The following is a 21,401-nucleotide window of genomic DNA, read 5'->3' as shown; positions in this document are numbered from 1 at the left end:
GCTGGGGACACAGACAGTGTCTGCTCATGTAATTTCTTCCAAAATTATAGTTTTTTTTTTTAAAAAAAAAAGCTATTAAAACTTTGCCTCTTTGAGGTATGGAGCAATTTGCAATTTGTAAAATGGTTGCATTTTGCAGAAAACAAATGTTTACTGTTGTGGTATTTTTTTAATGGATATTTATCTTTTGTATTTTGGATATCCTTACATATGTCTTTAAACTATGAAACTGCTCTTGTACTAGGAAGCTGGTAAGCACAACAGGTAACTGACACATCAATTGTGATTTTTCATCATTTGCATCCAAAAGTGAGGTTGTTTATATCCAAAGAAGAAACTTGCTTGTCAGAGGTGCTTGTGCTTGTACTCTTGTGCTAAATACAAATTTGTTTTCATCTGTATTTTGAAAGAGGAAGCCAATTTCAAGAATATGCATCAGGCTTTTGTTCTCGTGTAGGGATGCTGCAGAAGTAGAGAAGTAGCAGTCAGTAACAAAAAAGTGGAAATTAAAAAAAACCACAACAGTGCAGTAGGGCTCTTGTCTCTAGATCTGTTTTTTTAGCTGTTTACTTTTCTTTGGAAAAATCTGTACTAGAGAGGCCAGTGTTTCCCAGAGATGTTATCTTTTGGGCAAGTTCAATGCCAGAAGAAGCATATCTGTCAGAGATAGCATATACTTTTGTTTTTAACTGTGCAGTTATATTGCGGTTATTCTTTCCTGAATGAAAAGAATGTCAATTTTCTTTTGAAACAGCTTTGCTCGTTATGATGGTAGACATGCACAGTGCAGGGTATTCACCGGAAGTATTTTTAACTTCATCAGAAATAACTGATAAAAGAGAAATTATATGCATTATATGCACAGTTCCTTTACTGTGATGTTTTGGGATGTTTTGCCAGTGTTTGGCAGCGTGACTAGAATGCTCCTGGAAGAAGAGTTTGAATGGTACCCTTAGGTCATACGTTTACATCCCATTGCTGCTACTTACAGCATCTTGCTGCTCATAAATTACCAGTGCTTCTTAAAAATCAATTAGTATAGATACGATTAATGCATAGTATGACATGCTGAATGTCCACCCATTTGACCTGTATTTGTCCTGAGCTCAGCACATCTCTGTGCTACTCTGCTATTGGGCCAGCTGCTTCCATCATAGTGATTGTTATGATTATTGACGCTTGCAGGCAGAGAACAACAGCAACAGGGAGAAATTTCAAAGTCTTCAATTTTGTTTTAAGAAACAAACAAAAAAACACATAAATTTGAGTTTATTTTCCATAAGTTGAACAGCTTCTTTTATACATCTGCTGAAAGCAGTCTTTGTTGCGAAGTGACTTCTGCTGCTCATGCTGTCACTGTACACGTGCCATCGTGCTGCATTCATGTGGAGGGCATGGCAAAGTGTCCCTGATGCAGATGTCCTCCAGTGACAATAGAACTTCACTGCATGAAAAGCAAACAGAAGACAATGCTTAATCTGTTCAGGAGCTTGAACCCATTGTTGTTCTGCAACGGAATAAAAGAAGGGGATGACATATGGTAATTTCTCAGCAGGAAGGAGGTGTCAGATAGGGACCTCTAAATCTCCACATTGACCTCTGGTTGTAGCGTGTGTATGCCATAAGGTCTGCATGTCTTTTCATGTGATAAAGTTCAACAATGAGCATTACGGGAGTATAATGTTTAGAACTGATTTTAAATTGCATTTGCACAAGAAATTACACAGTTTACAAAGCAAATACATCACAGCTGCTGCTTGGAGCACGTGCCTTCTTGTCAGCTTGCCTGTAGTGTTACCCTGGATGCCTTACATCCATCTGCTTGATGTTCTCAGCCCTTTCCTCTGGTTGAGGTTCAAGCTTGTTCGAATAGAGAAAAATTTAAAATGGAACTATATTGAAACTAATCATCAGCAGTATGTTCTGCAGCGTTTTAGATGAATAGGTGGGACAGCCCAGGTTTGAAAGGGATTGTTTCTGGGTTGTTACTGTTTGGTTGTAATGAGCAGTACAAATTTGAAATCCGTCTTCAGAAAAAAAACCCAAACAGAAGCAAAACTCCTGCTTTGAAATGCAGTCAACAGTGCTGCTGAAGTGAGCTCAGCTTTCAAAGTCCGTAGTTGTGATCTTTTCGTCTGCAAATACCTTCTCAAAACATGCAGAGTTATGTTAGTGACTCTGTTTTTCTGTAGTTGCATGCCCTCTCCTCACTGACACACTCCGCTTCTTATAAAGCCTAGAAGTTTTTTTTTCTTTTTAAGTTTAATATTATCACGGTTTTGTTTTTCATTCTTCAGTGATACTAATCTGTTTTTCAGAAGCTGCTATCCTCACTTTCCTATTTTTTTCTCTTTATTTCTTCTTCTTTCCTCTGCAAGTTGCTCCTGCTGTTTCTTCTAGCACTGAAGCTGGTCACTCTGGCTCTGACACTGCTCCTCCTTTACATACCTGTTTCTTAGTAAATGAAGGTATCTCTCCTCATTTTTTCTATCTATTGTCTTTTACTTTCAACTAATGTTCCTTATCATTGTTATGATGTGACTTTAATTTGTTCTTTGGAGGTATTTTTCTTTTCAAGAAATAGAGGTGATGAGTTTATTTTTGCATATTTGCTGCTAGAGGGTGAACAGATGGGGTTTGTCTGTCCGGGACTTTCTGTCAAAGTTCAGTTCTCAGTGACCATGTCAAAGCTTGGATTTTAGACTGTATCTTGTTTTGCTGTTGCTTTTTGACGAAATAATGAACCTTTTTAAAGTAGGAAGAATGTGAGTGACCGCACTGCAGCTACACCATGCACAGTTCATGTCCCACTGCTGTACTTCCACGTGGGTATGGCTGCTGCTTCTCAGTGCAATGGCTCAGCTCCATCTGGAGCTTGGGGATCTTCTGGGAGTGCCTGTAGCACAAACCAGGAGGCTAAACCTTTTCACAGAATCACAGAATCACCCGGGTTGGAAGGGACCCCAAGGATCATGTAGTTCCAACCCCCCTGCCTAGCAGGGCCACCAAACATCCACATTCAGATCAGGTTGCCCAGGACCCCGTCCAACCTGGCCTTAAACACATCCAAGGACTGGGCATCCACAACCTCCCTGGGCAGCCCGTTCCAGGGCCTGACCACTCTCCTAGTAAAGAACTTCCCCCTAACATCCAACCTAAATCTTCCCTCCTTCAACTTGGATCCATTTCCCCTAATCCTGCTGTTGTCAGCCCTTTTGAAGAGTTTACTCCCCTCCTGGGTGTAGGTTCCCTTCAGGTATTGATAGGCTGCAATGAAGTTATTACTATTTGTTACTTTTGTGATGCTTTATATTCAGAACTGAACAAAAATGAGCTTCACGTCGCTTAGATCTGATTTGTAGTGCAGTGAAGACAGAAACTGTTCAATTAGAATACTTGGGGTTTGTGTTTATTTTTTTTCTAATAGAGGTTCATCTCCATAGTGAAGAATGACTTTCTGCCCTGAAGATTGGCACACACACAAATAACCTAACACAGACCAAACTAACCCTCAACTCCTGAATTGCTGCAGGGAATTTGCTTTAAACCTTTGCTTTGATGCCTTATTGCGAAGCCATAAATTTGTGTTTTTTCATAGGAATTTCAAGAATTAGATCTTATTGTTTTCCTTGTAGCATCATGAAAAACTATGGTAGTTCAAATACTGAGATTTTTGTGTTCACCATTGCTGACAAATTAAAAATGGAGATCTATATGCTCATTGCAGGTATTTCTCATGCTTCTCAAGTTGAAGTAGATCGTAATACTAAGAGCATGTTTTTGGCGTACGTTACAGGACTTTTTAGGTTGTGTTGTTTGGGGTTGATAGATTCCTCTTTACAGCTCTTAACTAAGTAATATTTCAGGCTTCCAGTGTGAAGCAGGATTTAAATGGGAAGAGTGAGGGTAGTGGACAAATGTGTGCTTTGATGTGCTGGCATACCTCCTTAAAACATCTGTAATCTTCCTACTGGTAATTTATATGATTAGCTTTCTTTAAATGAATGGCATCAAACTTGCATTTAGGACACTGTGAAAATAATGGAAACTACTGTTTCAAAAAATCATTGAAGATGGTCTTGAACTCAGGACTGTGGCTTGTGCTTAGGAGCTTTTCAGTATTTAGTGTGTTGAACATGCTCTGAGGGTTGCAAGCTTGAAATTTAAGCCCGTGATTCAGTGCAGTTATACTTCCATTTTGAGGGAGGATGAAAAGAAAGAGTGTTTTTGATGTGTTCTTCTGTGTTTGAACAGGGTGGAGCCAGCTTGCTGCCATGCACTGTGTGATGCTCCCTGACCTGCTGGGTCTGGACAAGTTCAGGCCTCCTCTTCTGGAGATGCTGGCTCGCAGGTGGCAGGACCGCTGCCTGGAGGTGAGTTCATAGGATCTCAGAATTACAGACTGGCTGGGTTGAAAGAGTCCCCAGAATCCCCCAGCCCCACTCCACCATGGTTGCCCTCTCCAGCTCAGGCTCCACAGGGCCCCATCCGTGTCCTCGAGCCCTCCAGGGATGAGGCACTCACACTTTTCTGAGCAGCCTGTCTATCAGTTCAGCAGTAATATTCTGTTGATTGTTTTTGTTTTTCCCCCCTCACCCCCAATGCCCAATTCTAAAAACCCCAAATAACACGCTTTCAAATATCAGTCTTACCTTTTAAAGTCTTTGTTTATTTAAGTGACACATCGTTTTAGATGAGAAATGGCTGCTGTGATGTGCCACTGGATGGCAGCCTTGCTCCACTGCAACAGGAGCAAATCACTGAGGGAGTCCTCAAGGAAGCTCAATTCCCAGCAGCAGAACCTTGGGGCAAAGGGAGAGAGGATGTATGGAGGTGTGGGAGGAGAGGCAGAAGTGATTCATGCGTTGCAATATTTGAATGTTTTGTTATTTTGGTTTTTATTTATGCAGAGTGCAGCTTTATGTACCTGTCCAGTGTTGATGGCTTTTATTAAGCTCATTTTTCCTTAATATAAAAGGTACTTTCTGACAAAAGTTCTTGTAGCTGCTGATTCTAGATTCAGCAGGTCAGTTTTCCCGTTAACCTCTTTCAAAATGTTGAAAAAATGATTGTATCTCTCTATATTTGTTTGTTTATTCGTTTTTTCTTAGCTTTTCTGTGGCATATACTGTACATACATCTTCCTAACGAAATTCCAGGATTAAAATTTCTCATATTCCATTATGAATCTCTTCAGGATCAAAATCTAACCTGTGTTTGTTTTTTTTTTTCCTCAAGAGACTGCTGAGTTGCTTAATTTGTTGGAGCTTGTGTACAGCAGTCAGTAAGTGGTTTGTCACCAACAGTGTGATAAATGACTGCTAGGCCTTAACGCTGCACCTATGCTACTGTGGCAAAAATTTTGTTGACTGTGCAGCTTTCAGAGTAGGAAAGGAGGAACAGAGCTGGATTATAGGCTGTAGGACTTGAGCAGTCTTGTAACTTAATGGGGAATAGGCTTTTTGCTAGCTGGGTGCCTGTTCTTCTGCTAGATAGGATATACCATGAGATGGTTTTCTGAGAGGATAGTTGCTATGAAACTAATTAGGATTTGTAAGCAGTAGGAGTCTGTTTTCGGGATATCCTGAGGTGTCAAGCTAGCGTTCTGCTGATCCCTGCTTGCCCACGGTTTTCTGTCTTACCTTGATCGAGTTGCATAACTTCTTTGTGTGTATACATTGCCCGTTCTTCCACACTGCACACAAATGAGATTATTTCATTTGAAAGCTGTTCCTTGGGGATTTTTGTTCTGCTGTAGTGTTCCAACATCCACCTTTGATATTAGAAAAATTATTTATTCGCTGCATATCTTGGAATTCTGGACAACTTTTGTTAGAAAGAAGGCTGATCACAAGTTGTTTCTAGAAAATTCAAATTTTGGTGATATTTTAGTGCATCAGTGCTACTGTGGCTGGCAATAACCATTTTACTTGATGTAATGTGAGCCACCTTATTTCTTCCAGTGGTAAACCTCACTTTCTGTTCACTTCTGGGGATGTGAAGTAGCCTCTTTGCTGGGGAAGGTTTTCTCACAGTGCCTATGGCTCTGTTATGTCCTGTGTTGGGAGTCACCATAGTTGGGGGTTGTCCTGTTTGTGGCCATGTTGTTTCTGTACTTAAGTTGGAAAGGAGCAGGAAAAAATGTGGGTTTTCTAAAAACTACATTTAGTATTTTATACAGGTTTTTTTTTTCTTTTTTTCTTTCTTTTAAGTGATTCTTTTTGTCGTGGAAGCTAAATTATACTGATAGCATATTGATAAATATTTCATGATTGAGTTTCTGTGATGTTTTGGTTGATTTATAGGTAAGAGAAGCTGCCCAGGCCCTGCTGCTAGCAGAACTGAGGAGGATTGAACAGGCAGGCCGGAAGGAGACCATTGACGCTTGGGCTCCGTATTTGCCACAGTACATTGACAGTGTCATATCACGTAAGTAATTGTGTGACTAATGGTAAAATAACTCCACTGATTGATAAAGGGGGAAAAAAGGAATGCCATAAACCAATTTGTTAGCAGTTCTGCCAACTTAGGGAAAGAGGCATTTGAGTTATGCATGAAAATTTCTGGAAATTTTCAAATTTGATAGTCATGACATTGCTTGGGATCCCTAATGTTGATTAGATAAATAGAGCATTTCAGTGCATTTCACTAGGAATGCAGTGTCTTTTGCAAAGGCTTTCCCTAGTATTGAGGGGTAGGGCTGTAGTTTGGAGATTTCAGAGAAGAAACCTACTTTGGAAAAGGCTGGTATAATTACCAAAGAGTCTAAGATTATAGAAATGGTTATGAAGGGATTCTTTGGCATCCCCAAAGCATAGAAGAATTCTGAAAGGAACTAATGCAGCTGCGTGTAGGAGTTGACCTTCACTGTATGTTGGACATTTGGTACAACTCTTGCCTCATTGAGTGTTCAGAACCAATGGTTACTCAGGCTGCAGGGAGATTCTGGGTGAAGATGGCTCTGCAGTTATCAAGGATTCATTAGGCAGTAATTTATGGTGGTGAACATAAGATTACAGTATTTCGCTTTGAAATGCGGAACATTTTTCTGCCTTATCACATTCATAAAAGTCTAAAACTGGAAGTTAATGGACTTTAGGGCATTAGAAGGTTAAGCTCATTTTGAAGAGTGGGTGTGAAAGACGCATCTTGCAATGTTCTGCCAAGATTTCTTAAACTGTACTAGAAGTATATAAAGAATGAGAGCTGTTCCTTTCTAATCTCTCCTGCAATTTATAAAACGCGTGTAGCAGTAAGTCATTTCCTCCAGCTTTCTGCAGTCCCTTTTTGGTAATTTCACACCATTGTTCACACCATCCTCCTGACTTGGCTTTGATTATTGAAACGCCAGATTAGATGTGCTGTTTCCAGCTCCTTTGAGTCATGTACTCTTCCCTTTTCTATTTTTCTCTATATGTTTCTTTCCCCTTTCCTGATGTCATGTGTGTTAACACAATCACCTTATTATTTGCTAGGTCTCCTTTCTTTGCATATTTACTAAAAGATAATTTAAAATACTGCTGCAAATGTGATTCTCTAACTATTTTGGTTGTTTAATATGTTTGTAAGAGAAAGCACTGGTTTTTGTAACTAGTTTTGTGGCATCTTCATGACCTCATTTCTTTTTTTGTTGGGTAAAGGCATTTTCTGAAGAAATCAAATGAATTACTAAAGTACAAATTAAAAAACAAACAAAAACCCTTAAAACTGAGACAAGTTGTGTTTCGATTTCATGATGAATCTGACTGAATTAATTTTAAATAACGGCTGATCCCTTTTGACAAAATACTGCCAGTTGAAATGTTCCGCTTGTAGGTGAAATGATAAAGGGAACTTCTTTTAAGTACATTTCCTGCAGCCTATGAAAGTCATGTGTAGTTCTGAATGATTGACCGTACTTGGAACACTTGGCTCGTGGGCAGAGAAGGATTTTAACAAGATCTAATGTTATCAAGGGCACGGGTCTCCTGTGTGCTTTGAACCATGAAACATATGTATTTACCAAAACATCAGGCTTCTGACCATGATTGTGTACAAACATCTTGCAGTAATGCACTGGTACGTTATATAATATTTCTTCTTCACATAAATTAAACCACCATGCACCACTGTTTAATCTGTTACATTTTTCTCCAAAAATACATCTCCAGCTATTTTCATACTGTTCATTCTTATTAAAGCAGAGATTGTGCGAACTCTAAGAATGTATTATTGCAAGGTCAGTCAGCATCATGCAGTACACCATTCACTTAACTGTCCATAGTCTTTCCTTTCCAGAATGATGTACAAACACATCTGCCATTTGTAAGAAAGCAGTAAAAATATAAATGTATTTTTGTGAATGAGAACGTTGCCTTAAAAGTAAAGTAGTACATGTTCATTTTCCTTAACTGTGATTCTTCCACTGAAGGATGTAGCTTCTATTCAGGGAAGGATCTCTATCAAGCACAATTGATTTTAGAGAAATGTGTAATAATCTTATTAAATCTAAATTGAATGCATAAATTTCACGGGATGCGGTATGTTCAGGTGGTGCTGAGGCAGAGCTGCTGTTTATTGCAGCCTTTAGGCATGCAGCCTTTGCCTTACAAGGGTGTTGCTGCTCAGCCAGATGTGCAGCCAGGCCATCAGCGAGGAGTGGGAGTGTGCTGTACGTACTGCCAAAGAGCCTCCGTTCAAACTGGTGGAGATTGGTGCTGTTCTGAATGTTTTGATTTATTTTTTAATTGCTCTTCTGGCGAGACTGCTTGTGCTCAGTTTGTGGAGTATAGCTTTAGCTGCCCTTCAGTCTCACAGTAGCTGCTATAGCAGCTGTTGATGAGCGCTGATTTCTCTGCAGTGAAACAGAATGACTGTGTTAGGTGCAAGGTTATGGGCTGTTGAAGTGTATGTAAGGCACTTTGTAGGGCCTCTGCTTCCAAATCAGGAATTACCACTTAATCAAAGTCACACTAACCCCAGCATTCTCTATTTGGGGTTTTTCTCATTACATAAACTCTGCTATGTGGAAGACTGAGAAGAGCATGCTGTGTTCCACATGTGCATAGCTGGAAGCAGAATGTTTAGTTCTGCTCTTGTGCCTGTGCTCAGGCTGTAGGCATGGTATGTGTGTGTACAGCAACTGCCAAAGATGGGCTGGTAGGAAAAAGAAAAGCTAATTTTCTGTACGTGTTCAATACACACAGCATGAATACATACAGCAATACTTTGGCATGTTTGTTAGTTATTAGCAGATCAAGGCATAGCATTTGTTTTAACACTAGATTAGAATGCACTTAGCTATCAGAGCAAACAAGATTTACAACAGGAAAAAGTAGGGAGAAATCAGATGAGAAGTGTGGGTGAATGAACGACTTGAATGCAAACGCTCAGTATTTTGAAAGCAGTGATACAGAAAACGTATAGAACACATAATGACTAGCACATTGGAATTATGCCTGAGTTTGTGGTTCTGAATGGCAGGGCTGGAAGGCTGTTGTGCAGTGGTACCAGCCATGTGAGCATCCACAGAGGTGCTGGCACCCTGAGGAAGAGCAGTGATTGTGAGATCAGACTGGAGTAATGAAATTAATGAGGAGCTGCAGAGCTTGCTTTTGTAGGCAAAGTGTACAGATGTTCCCTTAGTTACAGTACAACACGTGATATAAGTTGATTCCTTGTTCTGAAAGATCTGGGGAGGGATCGAGGGGATAAAAATTACTTGGAACGGCCCAAATGGACGTGATGAGTTTCTGAAAAACATGGCTTAGTGCTGGAAAGGCAAGCAGAAGGAATATGGTATAGTTCAAGAAATACTGCTCTGCCTCCTTCATCCTCCATGTCTTCCCATGTCCTCACTTACTAGGGAGGCATAGAATACTATCAGCACATTTCCCTCCAGCCCATCTTACTACATTATGAGAGTTCTTGTATGTGTGATGTGGAGAAAGTGCTTTTCTTTGACATGGCTGGTTCCTTTATAAGTGAAACAAATATAACCACTAATAGAAGCTTGGTGCTGGTATCTTTAGCCATATGCATTCAATTGGCTCTTGAATGTCTCAGGAGTGCAGTGTTAGCAAAAGAGGTGAGATCTCTCCATTTGTATACCTGCACAGATCCAAGAGGAACTGGGGGCAGGACTGTGCTCGCTGAGATCTACTGGATGTGCATGTCTCTCAACTCCTTGATGTGTGGAAAGCAGCAATGCAAATTTGCACTGGATTGTATTCTAATAATCTTTTATCTGATGCGGGAGAGAGCACTGTGAACCATGGAGATACAAATTCTTTGAGCTTGTGTCTGAATCATGTTGCCATTTAATGGAAAAACTGTACGCTCATGCAGGTTTTATTCCCATACCTCGTTTTGAATTTTGAGGAACTCAGTAGTGTTGGCTGATGCCCCAGAGCACACTGAATAGTGCAACTTAGGAGCAGAAATGTAATCGGTGCTTGGAGGTGTGCTCATTTCCTGATCACTTTGTGTAGTGATTGTGCAGGAGTGCAATTGCAGGTAGCTCTTACCAGAGAGATCAGCAATTTGTATCATGTGTATTATCCCTTCCTTGTTTCTGAGCAGCCAGCTGAGAGAATTATGGCTTTAAAGGATGGGCAGCAGGGTCAGGTGGATTCCTTCTTAAAAATTCCTTCTTAATTCCTATTTCATATCAATTTCTCATTTCCAGCCAAACTTTTTGATGAACAAAAACAAAGGGGAAACACTGCATTATTTATTCTCAATCCAGAGCATGTTTGTTGAGCTAGTCATGTAACCCTTTACTTTTACATATAATTACATCATAGATATGTTAACGTACATGTTATATTTGTAGTCTTTATATTCAGCTGTTAAGCTGTGCATTATGAACATGAAATGGGTGAAATGAATGTGGCATCATGATTTGAAAGTGTTGAGTTGGTTTAGCCATTGATATTTTCAGCCTTGCACATGAAGGGAAGCTTTGGAAGCTTCATGTTCTGTCTGCTAGGGTTGTCACGTAGCCTTTACCTGCTCCTTGTTTTCACATGTGATTGTTTCTGCAGTCTGTAGTGCATTCTCCATGAGGAACAGTGTTCAGTTCAACAAGGGAAAAATGTCACCTCTGTTACCTGCTTATTTTGAAGAGCAAAGACTTCCTCAATGCAAGATGGATTCTGCAAATGATTTTTTTTTTCTTTTCTAACAGATTTTGTTGCTGAATGTTGTGTTCCTATTAATTTATTTTTCTGTTGTTCAGTGTAGTGTCTTCTAAAAACGCTGAGGCGGGTGTTTCATGAGCCCTGTGCAGCGGAACCCCCAAATGTTCCAGCATGAAGTCTGCCCACCCAGCAGTGCAGAGCCTGATGTGTTTTAAAATACGTGGTGTTACCGCAGATACAAAAATGGTTCCTATGTCTTTAATGGAAAGCAAAAGGTTATCTGGCCGTGCCCTTTGTGTGCATGCTGCAGGCAGGCAGGCAGTGTGCACTGGGAGCTGCCAGATCGATCGGGTGCTGCGTACTGAATTAATTCCAGGCAGGAATCTGCTGCCAGTGAATGCTGCCTAAAAATTAGGTCTGGATGCTGCTGGTGCTTCCCATATTGTTAAACCTAACGTCTTCATCAAATTATTACTTCTTGTAAAGTGGAAATCTTAAACAATGTGGCAACATGAAATTCGAGGGAGAACAGTTTAAGAATGTGTTTCTGAATTTCTTTGCTTTGATCATAACGCATTCTGATAACAAAAATAAGCACGATAAGTCTACAACAAATATGATGTTGTCACTCTTATTAATATATTTCTGGTAAATGTATATCTCTGTAAGGAAGTTTTACTTAAGATTAACTGAGTAAAACATAATTGAGCTTCAGTTGATTTAAATGGGAGTTTTTACTTAGTAAGGACACTGCGATCAGACCTCAAAGACTGCTGTATATCCACATGGTTGGTCACTCTGCTCCTGCAAATTCTTACTTTGCTGAGCACAAAGGAGTAAATGAAACAGATTTGCACGGCGCTATTTTGGTGTAGTAATAGAATAATCAGTTTATGATGCTACAGTAAATGATGAACTGTAATCATAGAGTCATGGAATCATTTGAGTTGGAGGGAACTTTTAGAAGTCATCAGGTCCCACTCCATGCAGGGCACAGGAACATCCACAGCCCCAGCAGTGCTCAGAGCCCATCCAGCCCGACCTCGGCTGTCTGCAGGGATGGGGCACCATCACCTCTCTGTGCAGCCTGTGCCAGGGTCTCACTGCCTATATTATTGATAACTTCTTTGTATCCAATTTAAATCTCCCTGCCTTTAGTTTGAAACTATTCCCACTTGTCTTGTCACGGCAGACCCTGCTAAAGAATCTGTCTCCTTATTTCTTAAAGCCCCCCTTTTGATTTTTGAATGGCTGCTCCCAGGTCTCCCTGGAGCCTTCTCTTCTCCCTGCTCTCAGCCTGTCCTCACAAGGGAGGTGTTCCATCCCTGGCACCACTTCTGCAGCCCTCCTCTGGATGTGCTCTGTCAGGCCCACGTCCCTCCTGCACTGAGCACTCCCCATCTGGACACGGCACTCCAGGTGAGGTCTCACAGCTCAGAGCAGAGGGGCGCATCCCCCCCTCGCCCTGCCGGCCACGCTGCTGCGGATGCAGCCCGGGACACGGTTGGCTTTCTGGGCTGTGAGGTGACACTGCTGGCTCATACCCAGCTGCCGTCCAGCAGCGCCTCGCGTCCTTTTCGGCAGGGCTGTGCTCCATCCTTACATCCCCCAGCTTGTACTGAGGGTGCAGGTTGCCACGGCCCAGGTGCACTCCTTGCATTTGGCTTTGTAGAACCTCATGCAGCTCTCACAGGCACTGCTCAGCCTGTCCAGGTCTCTCTGGATGGCATCCTGTCATCCTTGGGCCTGCCAAAAGCACCAAAGCTTGGTGTCATCCACAAACTGCTGAGGATTTGCTCCATCCCACTGTTAATTTTCCAGTGTTTTCTAATGTGTCAGCAGGCTTATGTTTCATACATGCACTTTCTTTCTGACCTTTTCATTTCCAAATCATGTTTCTGAGACATTTTGGTGAATTATTTAGAAGGTAATTGTGTATAGGAACACATATCCTTTCTTGCTGGGTTTTCATTTAGAGGAAGTGATAATGTACAACTATTGCCTGACTTTTCTGTGTGATTGATATCTTCCTCCCCCCACTTTTTTTATTTTTTGAGAATCATTCAGATTGAATAATTTGTGCTTAGATTTTAATTTTAATTATGTAAAATTGTAATTGTAAATTGTAATATTTCATATCCTGTTCTTAGAACCAACTTGTGCAAAAACATTTCTATCTTTTCATTCTATTGTCACTGGTCTTGCTAAGCTCTTTAGGTGTAGCACATCTAATATGAAAGCTCAGCTGCTTTTCTTCAACCTGAGGATAAAATGCAGTGAAAGAGGTGATGTGGGAACTAAGGGACGTGGTTTAGTGGGCATGGTGGGGATGGGCTGACAGTTGGGCTTTTCATGATCTTTGAGGTCTTTTCCAACTTTTTGATGATTCGATGATTCTAAACAAATCCAAGGTGTTGTGCTTTGGCCCATCCAAAAAGCATTTTGACAGTGCAGTGCTGGAACTACCAGGTCCTTATGGGAGCTGAAAAAGACCACGCTGGGAGACAGCCATGATCAAACCCCTGAGAGTGCTCCTCTCCATGTAGTTTATTAAGAACTATTGTATTTTCACTTATAAACCATATTTTTACATCTGGGGAAGATGAGTTGTTTATCACATCGAAACTGCTCCAAACTGAAGAAATGTGTGTGTTTGTTATTTTATTTTTCATAAGGATGCTGAACAAATGGCAGAGGAGCAGCAAGGGAATAGGCAGGACTTGGTCACCCTGTGCTAGTTGACAGTCTGGGGTAGCAAAGGGAAAGGCATTCCAGATTTATTTCTTTCTGAAGCTTGGCTGGTGCTGACAAAGGGCTGTAGTCCTTTTTTAATGGGATCTTAATGCCTCTATAGATGGCAAGCCTAATGCCACAATCAGGAAAGCAGCAATCTCTTCATATAATAAGATTTTTGATAGCTGACATAAAGGATACATCAGGAGGAAAGAAATCTTATCTGGGCTCTCTTCAGTCTGCTCCTTCAGCTTTCCTAAAGCTCTTTGGGAACACTATTTGTGAGGCTGTGCTTTTTCACTCTTAGCAAAACGCTTCTTTTGATAGTGCCTTGATGGAATTGCAGTAAGGTCTGGGCAGGGGCTCATAAAGGTGAAAGCTGGGCACGGTACACCGATGAATGATAGCCTCCTGTGGTGTTACACGGCATGACTTAGTGTCCATACCACAATTTGCAAGAGCAATTAACTCGTACATCACAACCAAGTTATGCAGAATGGCTCAGATGAGGGAATGTACTCTGAAAGTGACATGGAAAGAGCTGTTTTTTGGTGGGAGAGATGCAGGATTAATAGATGTGAGAGAAGTTTTGCTGAAGTCAGTTTTATGGCTAAAGAGGATGTTGTGTCTTTCTTCTGATTGTTTTAATCATATTAGAAGGTAAAAAGGAAGTATATGAGATATCTGCACTGTGGAGAACGTTTATAAAGGAAAGGTTTGTATTATAGGAAGTCAGAAAATAGTTTATCTTTGCTTTATCTGCATTTCGTAGTGCTACATTGCAACAGAAGATAATTTTATTTTTCCCTAGTGTGGGGTTGTTGTCTAAGAAAACCATTTTGACTTCTATGGGTGTTTGGCTGTTACTTTTTCAGCTGGAGTTACCACGGAAGCCATTCAAACTGCTACTGCAAGCCCAGATTCATTGGGAACAGAGGCAAAAGTTCAGGAGGAAGAGCATGATCTAGTGGATGACGACATCACAGCTGGTGAGCCTAACAAAACGTATTTCTTTTTGTTTTACTTACTGAGTTCAGTGCAAAAGAGATGGAACACTTTCTTTCTGACTTTCCATACTTCTCGTGTGAAAATGAAACATATGCTTAACTCTAACTACTGTCTTATTACTGCATTGCTTCTGAAACAAATATTCTTCAGTGTGTTTTGAGCTTTGTTGTCTGCCTGCAGCTGACATACTTAGCTCTTAGGTTTGATTCTTTATTGTTACTTCTTAAATGATTTACCGTGGTGAAAAGACTGATGCAGAGGTGCTGCCATCATAATCCACTTCACTGAATTGTGTTTTTTTTCAGTGAGTAAATGCTGTTAGTGTGTCATACATGGAGTTCAGGTATGTTTTGATTCTAAAAGACTAATACAGCTTTTTACCGTTGCTGTATGTTTCTGTAGACTGATGGATGGTTGAGAATTCCGGCCCCTCAAGGCATGTTCTGAAATGACAGGCCATACAAAAACAAACATTTAATTACAACAGTTCTCTTTTGATTCTTTTGTTCATGCTTGTCTGTGCAGCATCGTGGGGAAAATACTTGTATGCTCAGTATCAGTACCCTCAGAATTTGAATGACTGCAGTATGTCTTTTAGCATAGCGTAGCACAGATTATAGAGCGCAAGAGCTGTGCTGTTTTGTCAGCTCAGACTATGTTGTCTGAGCTTTTTACAGATTTTTGTGAAAGTCAGAAGGAAAGCTATTCCTATTGACCAGAAGACTGTTAGTATGCCAGATGGAGTTTTGGGTCAAGTCTCTGGCTGAAGGTGACTGAGGCAAGGTTCCTGCTGGTTGAGGAGTAGACTGTTTGGAGCACAGAGTATTAACACAGGCTGTTTGGAGAAGGCTTGAAAGAGCTGTGGGGGAGGAAGAGTGCTGGAGATGCTTGTAGGGTCTGGGGGAGTATGTGGGAATTGTCAAAAACAGCAATGGATAGAGGCTGAAAAAATGGAAATAAAGAATGGGAATTAGTGAAAGGGCTTATAGTACTCTGAAATGCTTTTCACAAGATATCCATTACATTGTGTTTCTTTGAGAAAAGTAGCATCTACTTGGTCCCACGTCTGTCAGCGGCCAACTGGTTCCTCTTCTGGAAGCCTCAGTAACAGCAGTATTACCAACTATAGAATACATCTATAGGCATGAGTTATATCATTCCCTCATTCCCCTTTGATGCCCTATGTATTTTTCAGGGGAAAGATGGAAAATGGGCCACTTTATTGGAGGCAGTTCCAAACGATGTGCGTTTCCCTGCTCCCTGCCATTCCTGATCAAAGCGATTGAGCTTCAAAAGCTGTGTTCTGAGTAAATACAAAATTTCAATCTACAATTGAATGCAGTCAGTTTAGTGTTTGTGGAATATATAAAAAATTTAATTCAAACAGTTTGAAGCTTACCTTGTCATCTTTAAACATGATGCAGCTTCTTTCTATAGTAGTCCTTTTAGAGCTAATACTTATTGATTGACTGCACAAAGTAATACCAGTGTGCGGTGGTCAACAGGATTTTTTTCCAATTCAAATTGGTATTCACCAAATGCTCTCATTCCTTTAAATAATTTTTTAAAAGGATCACTTCCACATTGGTCCTTTTAGAGATTAAAGCAGTTTAGCTTAGCTTGCTGAAAAGCACTGAAGCCTATTTCTGGGAAACAGCACCACAGTGCCTGTCACGCATTTAACAACACACAAGCAGGAGTTATATGGGAAACTGAATGTTGTTGTTCAGATGTACTGAAAAGACATGCAAGAACAGGCTTCCAAGCTGTTATCTTTAATGCCTACAAGGCTCTTCTGGATAACTAAACCTAGAGCAAATATCTTGCTTAAATCATTCACATTAGAACAGTAGTGTTTTTTTGTTTTGGTTTGGTTTGTTTTTTTGCTACTTGGGCGGAGAATCTTCTGATTTCATTGACTGAACTTCTCAAAATATATTTCGTATTTAATATCTTTTATTGCCTTGTAATTTTAATCTTAGTTGCTAACCTAATTTTAGGCTCTAAGATATCATCTAGCTTTTTTTTTTTATTTATTTAGAAGTATATATCTGTTTTTAAATCAGTAAATAAAGGAAATAAGGAAGAATAAGCACAGTGCTGTTACATGTTTGGAGATGTGACTGTCTGCATTTGAGGTGTGCCTGGAACCTACACAGCAGCATCTGCAGGGATAATAAAACAAACGCACTGCTGAGCACATAACAGAGATAAAGGGTCAGATGTCACCAGTGCTGTGAAAAAGGCACTGTTGTGGTGCCTCAGTACCTCTGCTGACAGATTTATTTACTAGCATAGAAAATGGTGTAACAGTGCAGATAGACTCTTTAGGAATTCAGTGTGTTTCCCATGTTCAAATGAAGGCCTTCAAGGAAGTAACTTCTAGGTTGTGGCAGTGCGTGCCTCTGAGCTGTGCAGTGTTGCCTTAGCGCTGGACATAAATAATGTATTGAGACACAGTAAGGCGTATATTCTAAATCTTCTATGGATTGCTCTTGCACCTAATCAGCAGTACTTCCCCAGGCCCTGCATGTGGGGCTGGCACAGCTCTCAGGGCCTTGGTGGGGCAGGGGGAAACTTGAGGACCCTTCCCACCCCAACCAGGCTGTGACTTCTGGAATGAGTGGGGGCTTTGGCATTGCAAAATGGGGAATTTTTCCACAGCAGTTTCTTTTTGTAGCAATGACTTTGCTCAGATTGGCATTGACAGTGATGCTTGCAAAGCACAAACCCTTTCCTGGTACTAATTAAATATTAATTTGTTAAACATTTTTCCCCTCTTTCATGAAGTCTAGATATCATGTACCATCACCACAGCTGCAGAGATTACAGAAGTACCGACTGCCTTGGTTTTATAGCTTAAAGGCTTGCAGAAATACAGTGGTGCATTACATTTGTGACTGAGCTGGGCTTCACACAGCAGCAAGCTAAGCAGCGCTCGGTGAACTTTGAGGCTTCTGGTAGCAGTGTGAATGTAATGCTGGGAGATTCCATTGAGCTGAATACAATATGCACTGCTTCCAGGGAAAGGGGCTTGGGTGGCTAGAGACCATCACAGAATTGTACAGTTTGGGGGGGATAATCTAGTTAAAGTAGGTTCCCTCCAGTAGGAAAAAGATTTTGTGCCCTCTAATTGGGTCGATTACATGAACTGGTGGATTTTTTGGGCTTTGTTTCTAGGAACTATTCAAAACAAGCTGTAGGTGGTAGGGAAGCTTGGGGCAAAGGCTTCTGAGACAACTCCTGGAGCTCCTACGGGATGACAATGACAGCACTGATAGTTGCCCTCAGCTGCCTTGTTGTGAAAGGGTGAGATTCCAACAGGAGGCCTGATAATTGACAAAGCTGGGTAAACTCTTGTCAGACCCATTATTCCGGGTTGGTATTCCTCTACATAAAAACTGAATTGAAACGGAATTTATTCCAAAGGATCTGATATTCCAAAAAGCTGGAAGGTAGACAATGGAGACTGCTTTAAATACGGAAATAAGGATTATTATTTGTCTAAGAAAGTTTCAGAAAAAAAATCTAAATTTATGAAAATGTGTGTGCCCTGGTCCAATGAGGGTTGTCTTGGTGCCTTCAAGTCTGAAGCAAGCTGCTGTGTTAGACCTATGCATCCTTAGCTCTGGGCTCTGCAAGGGGTCTGGCAGTTGTGCTTCCAAGGGCAGAGCAGCGAGCACTGCTTTTTTTGGGCTCCTTTTTGCAGAAGCGCTGTATGTGAAGCACCATTTCCTCCTACCTGCTGTTGTGATGTGATAGTAGGTCCTAGGGCGGAACAGAGGAGATCAGCATGCTCCTTGTTTAGCCACGTGGCCAAGGGAGCCCCAGCCAAGAATGCTTTATGCATCTTGTGCAGGTTGTAATTTCCAGTATGCCAGCAGAACTGCAGCAGTGACAGCAGTTCACACGCAGAAGGTCATATGGAGAAGAAAAGCTGGGAGTGTTACTGATAATGTTTGCTAACTTGAAAGCTTAATCTTTTGAATAACTTCCTGTAGTACTACGAAACCTATTTTCTCATGTAACAAGTAGTATTTGTTAGGCAATAATTATCCATTAGCTGGTAACATCAGAAGCAAGGAGTACTGTTAATCTCATATTCTAAAACTAAGAATGACTCTGAAGGCACCAACAGTATGTTGTCTGTGTTATGTTGAAGGTTCAGCAATTTGCAGTCGTGGTTTTTGTATTGTATCTTAGCACAACATTTGCAGAAATGCTGAATTTCCAGTGTTTTCCCATATTTTGAGTAATAACTATTTCACCCCCAGTTTCTAGATGTTCTGATGTTGGTACAATCAAACTATTTTAAGTAGTTTTAATTTAGTTCCTAGTTGATATATTATTTTTTTGCTATTACTCTTTTTAGCTCGAAGACTTCCATTGTAACAGAAGAAAAATATTTCATTTGTTTACCAAAAGTAGTGCACGGTCATTTACTAAGCCATATGCTGTGCTTCTATTTTGCTTTTTTGCTCCCTTCTTACTCTTGTTAATGTGTTGAGTCTCTGGACTGCTTTGGTGGTTTCTGTGCATCCTCTTGTGCAGTTGGAGCCAGACTCGGAAGCAGAAGCGACAGGTGCCGTTGCCCAGTGCTGCCCTCCCCTCCTCTGGCAGCCTTCCCCATAAGGTTTGCTGTGAGGTGGAGGTGCACAACAAACGACATCATCTGCCACCCCCAGCAGCCAAGTCAGCAGCCCACTGTTCAGCACAATGCGGGTGCCAAAAGAGCTGATCTCTGGACAAAATTCCTGCTGGGTTTCTTTCAGGCAGCGCAGACCGAACTTGAGCACCTTCACCGCGTCACATACGTTTGTGTGTCTCTAAAGTCCACCATAGAGAGATAAAAGATGCACTTAATTTGTATTTAATAACCCATTAGAAAACCACCTACCACACTGCGCACACTGACTAAAACACCAGAAAAAAATGAGGTTTTACCATCTAAAGCAAACTTCATCCCGTGCAGATGCTAATGAAAAAAAGTCAAAATGCACACCTCTCTTTATCTTTTCTATTACAGTTAAAAATGGATTGTGGATGCCACAAACACCAGTTATTTAACATACAGATGTTAATTGTTAATGGAGTATTCTGTGTACTAACCGGAATTTTGAAGCACCTTGAGAAGTTTGTCTAATCAGATATGTGCATACAGAACTATACAAAATTAAGAAAGAATAGAGTTTCCTGCAATGTGTCTTTGGTTGTCTACAAGAAAGCATGAAGTTGTAGGTGAAATACTTAAAAAATAAAATAAAATAAAATAAAAAAGCCTTTTGTTTATCTTTAAGAAATGTAAAGAAATGTAACTCATGTAGAACAAGGATTTTTCACCAAAGCTGTGTGCAGTTGAAGAGATGTGGGCATCTGCCATTCAAGCAGATGTCACCCAGTAAGTACCATTAAGAAATGTGTTCTTTGTCAGAGGGTGATGGGCTGGACATCTGTCTGAATGGCATCTGTCAGTGCTGGGCAGTGCCGTATGCCTTCATTAGGGAAGTGCTGCAGAGAACTGATCTGTTTGAGGTGTCAGACATGCTTCTAATTAATAGCAGAAGCACACAACAGAGCAGTTACAGAGTTCTGCCAGGCTCAAGCAGTGGCTGTGATGCACACCAGCATGTCACTTTGCGTTTAGTTCTGTGGGTGTAGAAATAACTGATGTTTCTAAAATGACGGTTAATATAAAAATAAGAGCATTGGCAAAAAGCTAGCAAACTAGTATAAAAATGTTTGAAGGAGGTAAGTCAAATGAAGGGCTGTTACATACTTTGATTGCAGTGCTGTGAAGTATCTTTCCTCTACTAAAAGAGAGGCATCCATTTCAATTCATCTTCTGAGCTATGGAGATGGGAAAAAAAGAAAACTCCAGACATTTGGATGTGCATGGCAGCCGTGCTTTGCTGAACAGCTGTTTGCTCAGCAGCTGAAATGTGTCGTCTTTGTAAGCTGGTTCTGAAAGTCCAGGCAAAATCTTACTGTATTCTATCCTTCATGCAGCATAACTCACTGTATCGGTCCTTATGCACTCTTGTTTTGTAGGTAGAAGTGAAAAGTCAGCCTGTCAGTGTGCGTTACTATGTGAGCATGGATCTGGACTCATCTGAAGTCCTTTTGTCTGTGCTGGTGGCTGATGTCTTCTTCCAGCTCTGCCCACCCCCCTTTGTGCTGTAGTTCCTTTGGAAAGTTTCATTAATGTAGGAAAAACTAGTTCTCGTTGTCTTAGTCTGACATTTGCGCCTGGTTTGTGTTCTTTCAGCTACTTGTCTTTTCTCAGTGACATTAGGCAGAAGTGCTTCAACTTGATGTTTTCTTTAATTCAGTTAAAGATTTATGAAAGATTATTGCAGTCAATTTTTTTTTTTTCCAGAGTGTTCTCAGATGTAGCACAGGTTGTAAAAGCCACGTATAAAAATGCTATTTTACTAGTATTCTTGAGTCCTGATTTCCTTCTGTTTTTATTCAGTTAACGTTAGTTAGCATTGCAATCAAAATCTTAGTAATTCTCATGCTTTTTCTTTTTTGTTCCAGTAA

The 21,401-nt window shown here is 40.7% G+C and overlaps 1 protein-coding gene across 5 annotated transcripts in view; it reads left to right on the top strand.

Moving 5' to 3' along the window:
- Positions 1-21,401, top strand: part of WDR7 (WD repeat domain 7) — a 114,503-nt gene that overhangs the window by 30,246 nt on the left and 62,856 nt on the right. For 4 of the 5 annotated variants that reach the window (XR_006181611.1, XM_042886997.1, XM_042886999.1 and 1 more), the window contains exons 17-20: positions 2,379-2,468; positions 4,255-4,373; positions 6,306-6,429; positions 14,729-14,842. Coding sequence is in view for 4 of the 5 variants with exons in the window: in XM_042886997.1 (XP_042742931.1) it covers positions 2,379-2,468; positions 4,255-4,373; positions 6,306-6,429; positions 14,729-14,842 (447 nt within the window). In the remaining variant the exon portion in view is untranslated. The remainder of the gene's footprint in view (positions 1-2,378; positions 2,469-4,254; positions 4,374-6,305; positions 6,430-14,728; positions 14,843-21,401) is intronic. The other variant, XM_042886998.1, reaches the window with a different exon arrangement.

Source organism: Lagopus leucura, unplaced genomic scaffold (genome assembly GCF_019238085.1).
Source record: "Lagopus leucura isolate 7727_CA_CO unplaced genomic scaffold, USGS_WTPT01 Super-Scaffold_100070, whole genome shotgun sequence".
In the NCBI taxonomy this organism is placed as follows: Eukaryota; Metazoa; Chordata; class Aves; order Galliformes; family Phasianidae; genus Lagopus; species Lagopus leucura.
This window is presented reverse-complemented; position numbering and strand designations above follow the sequence as displayed.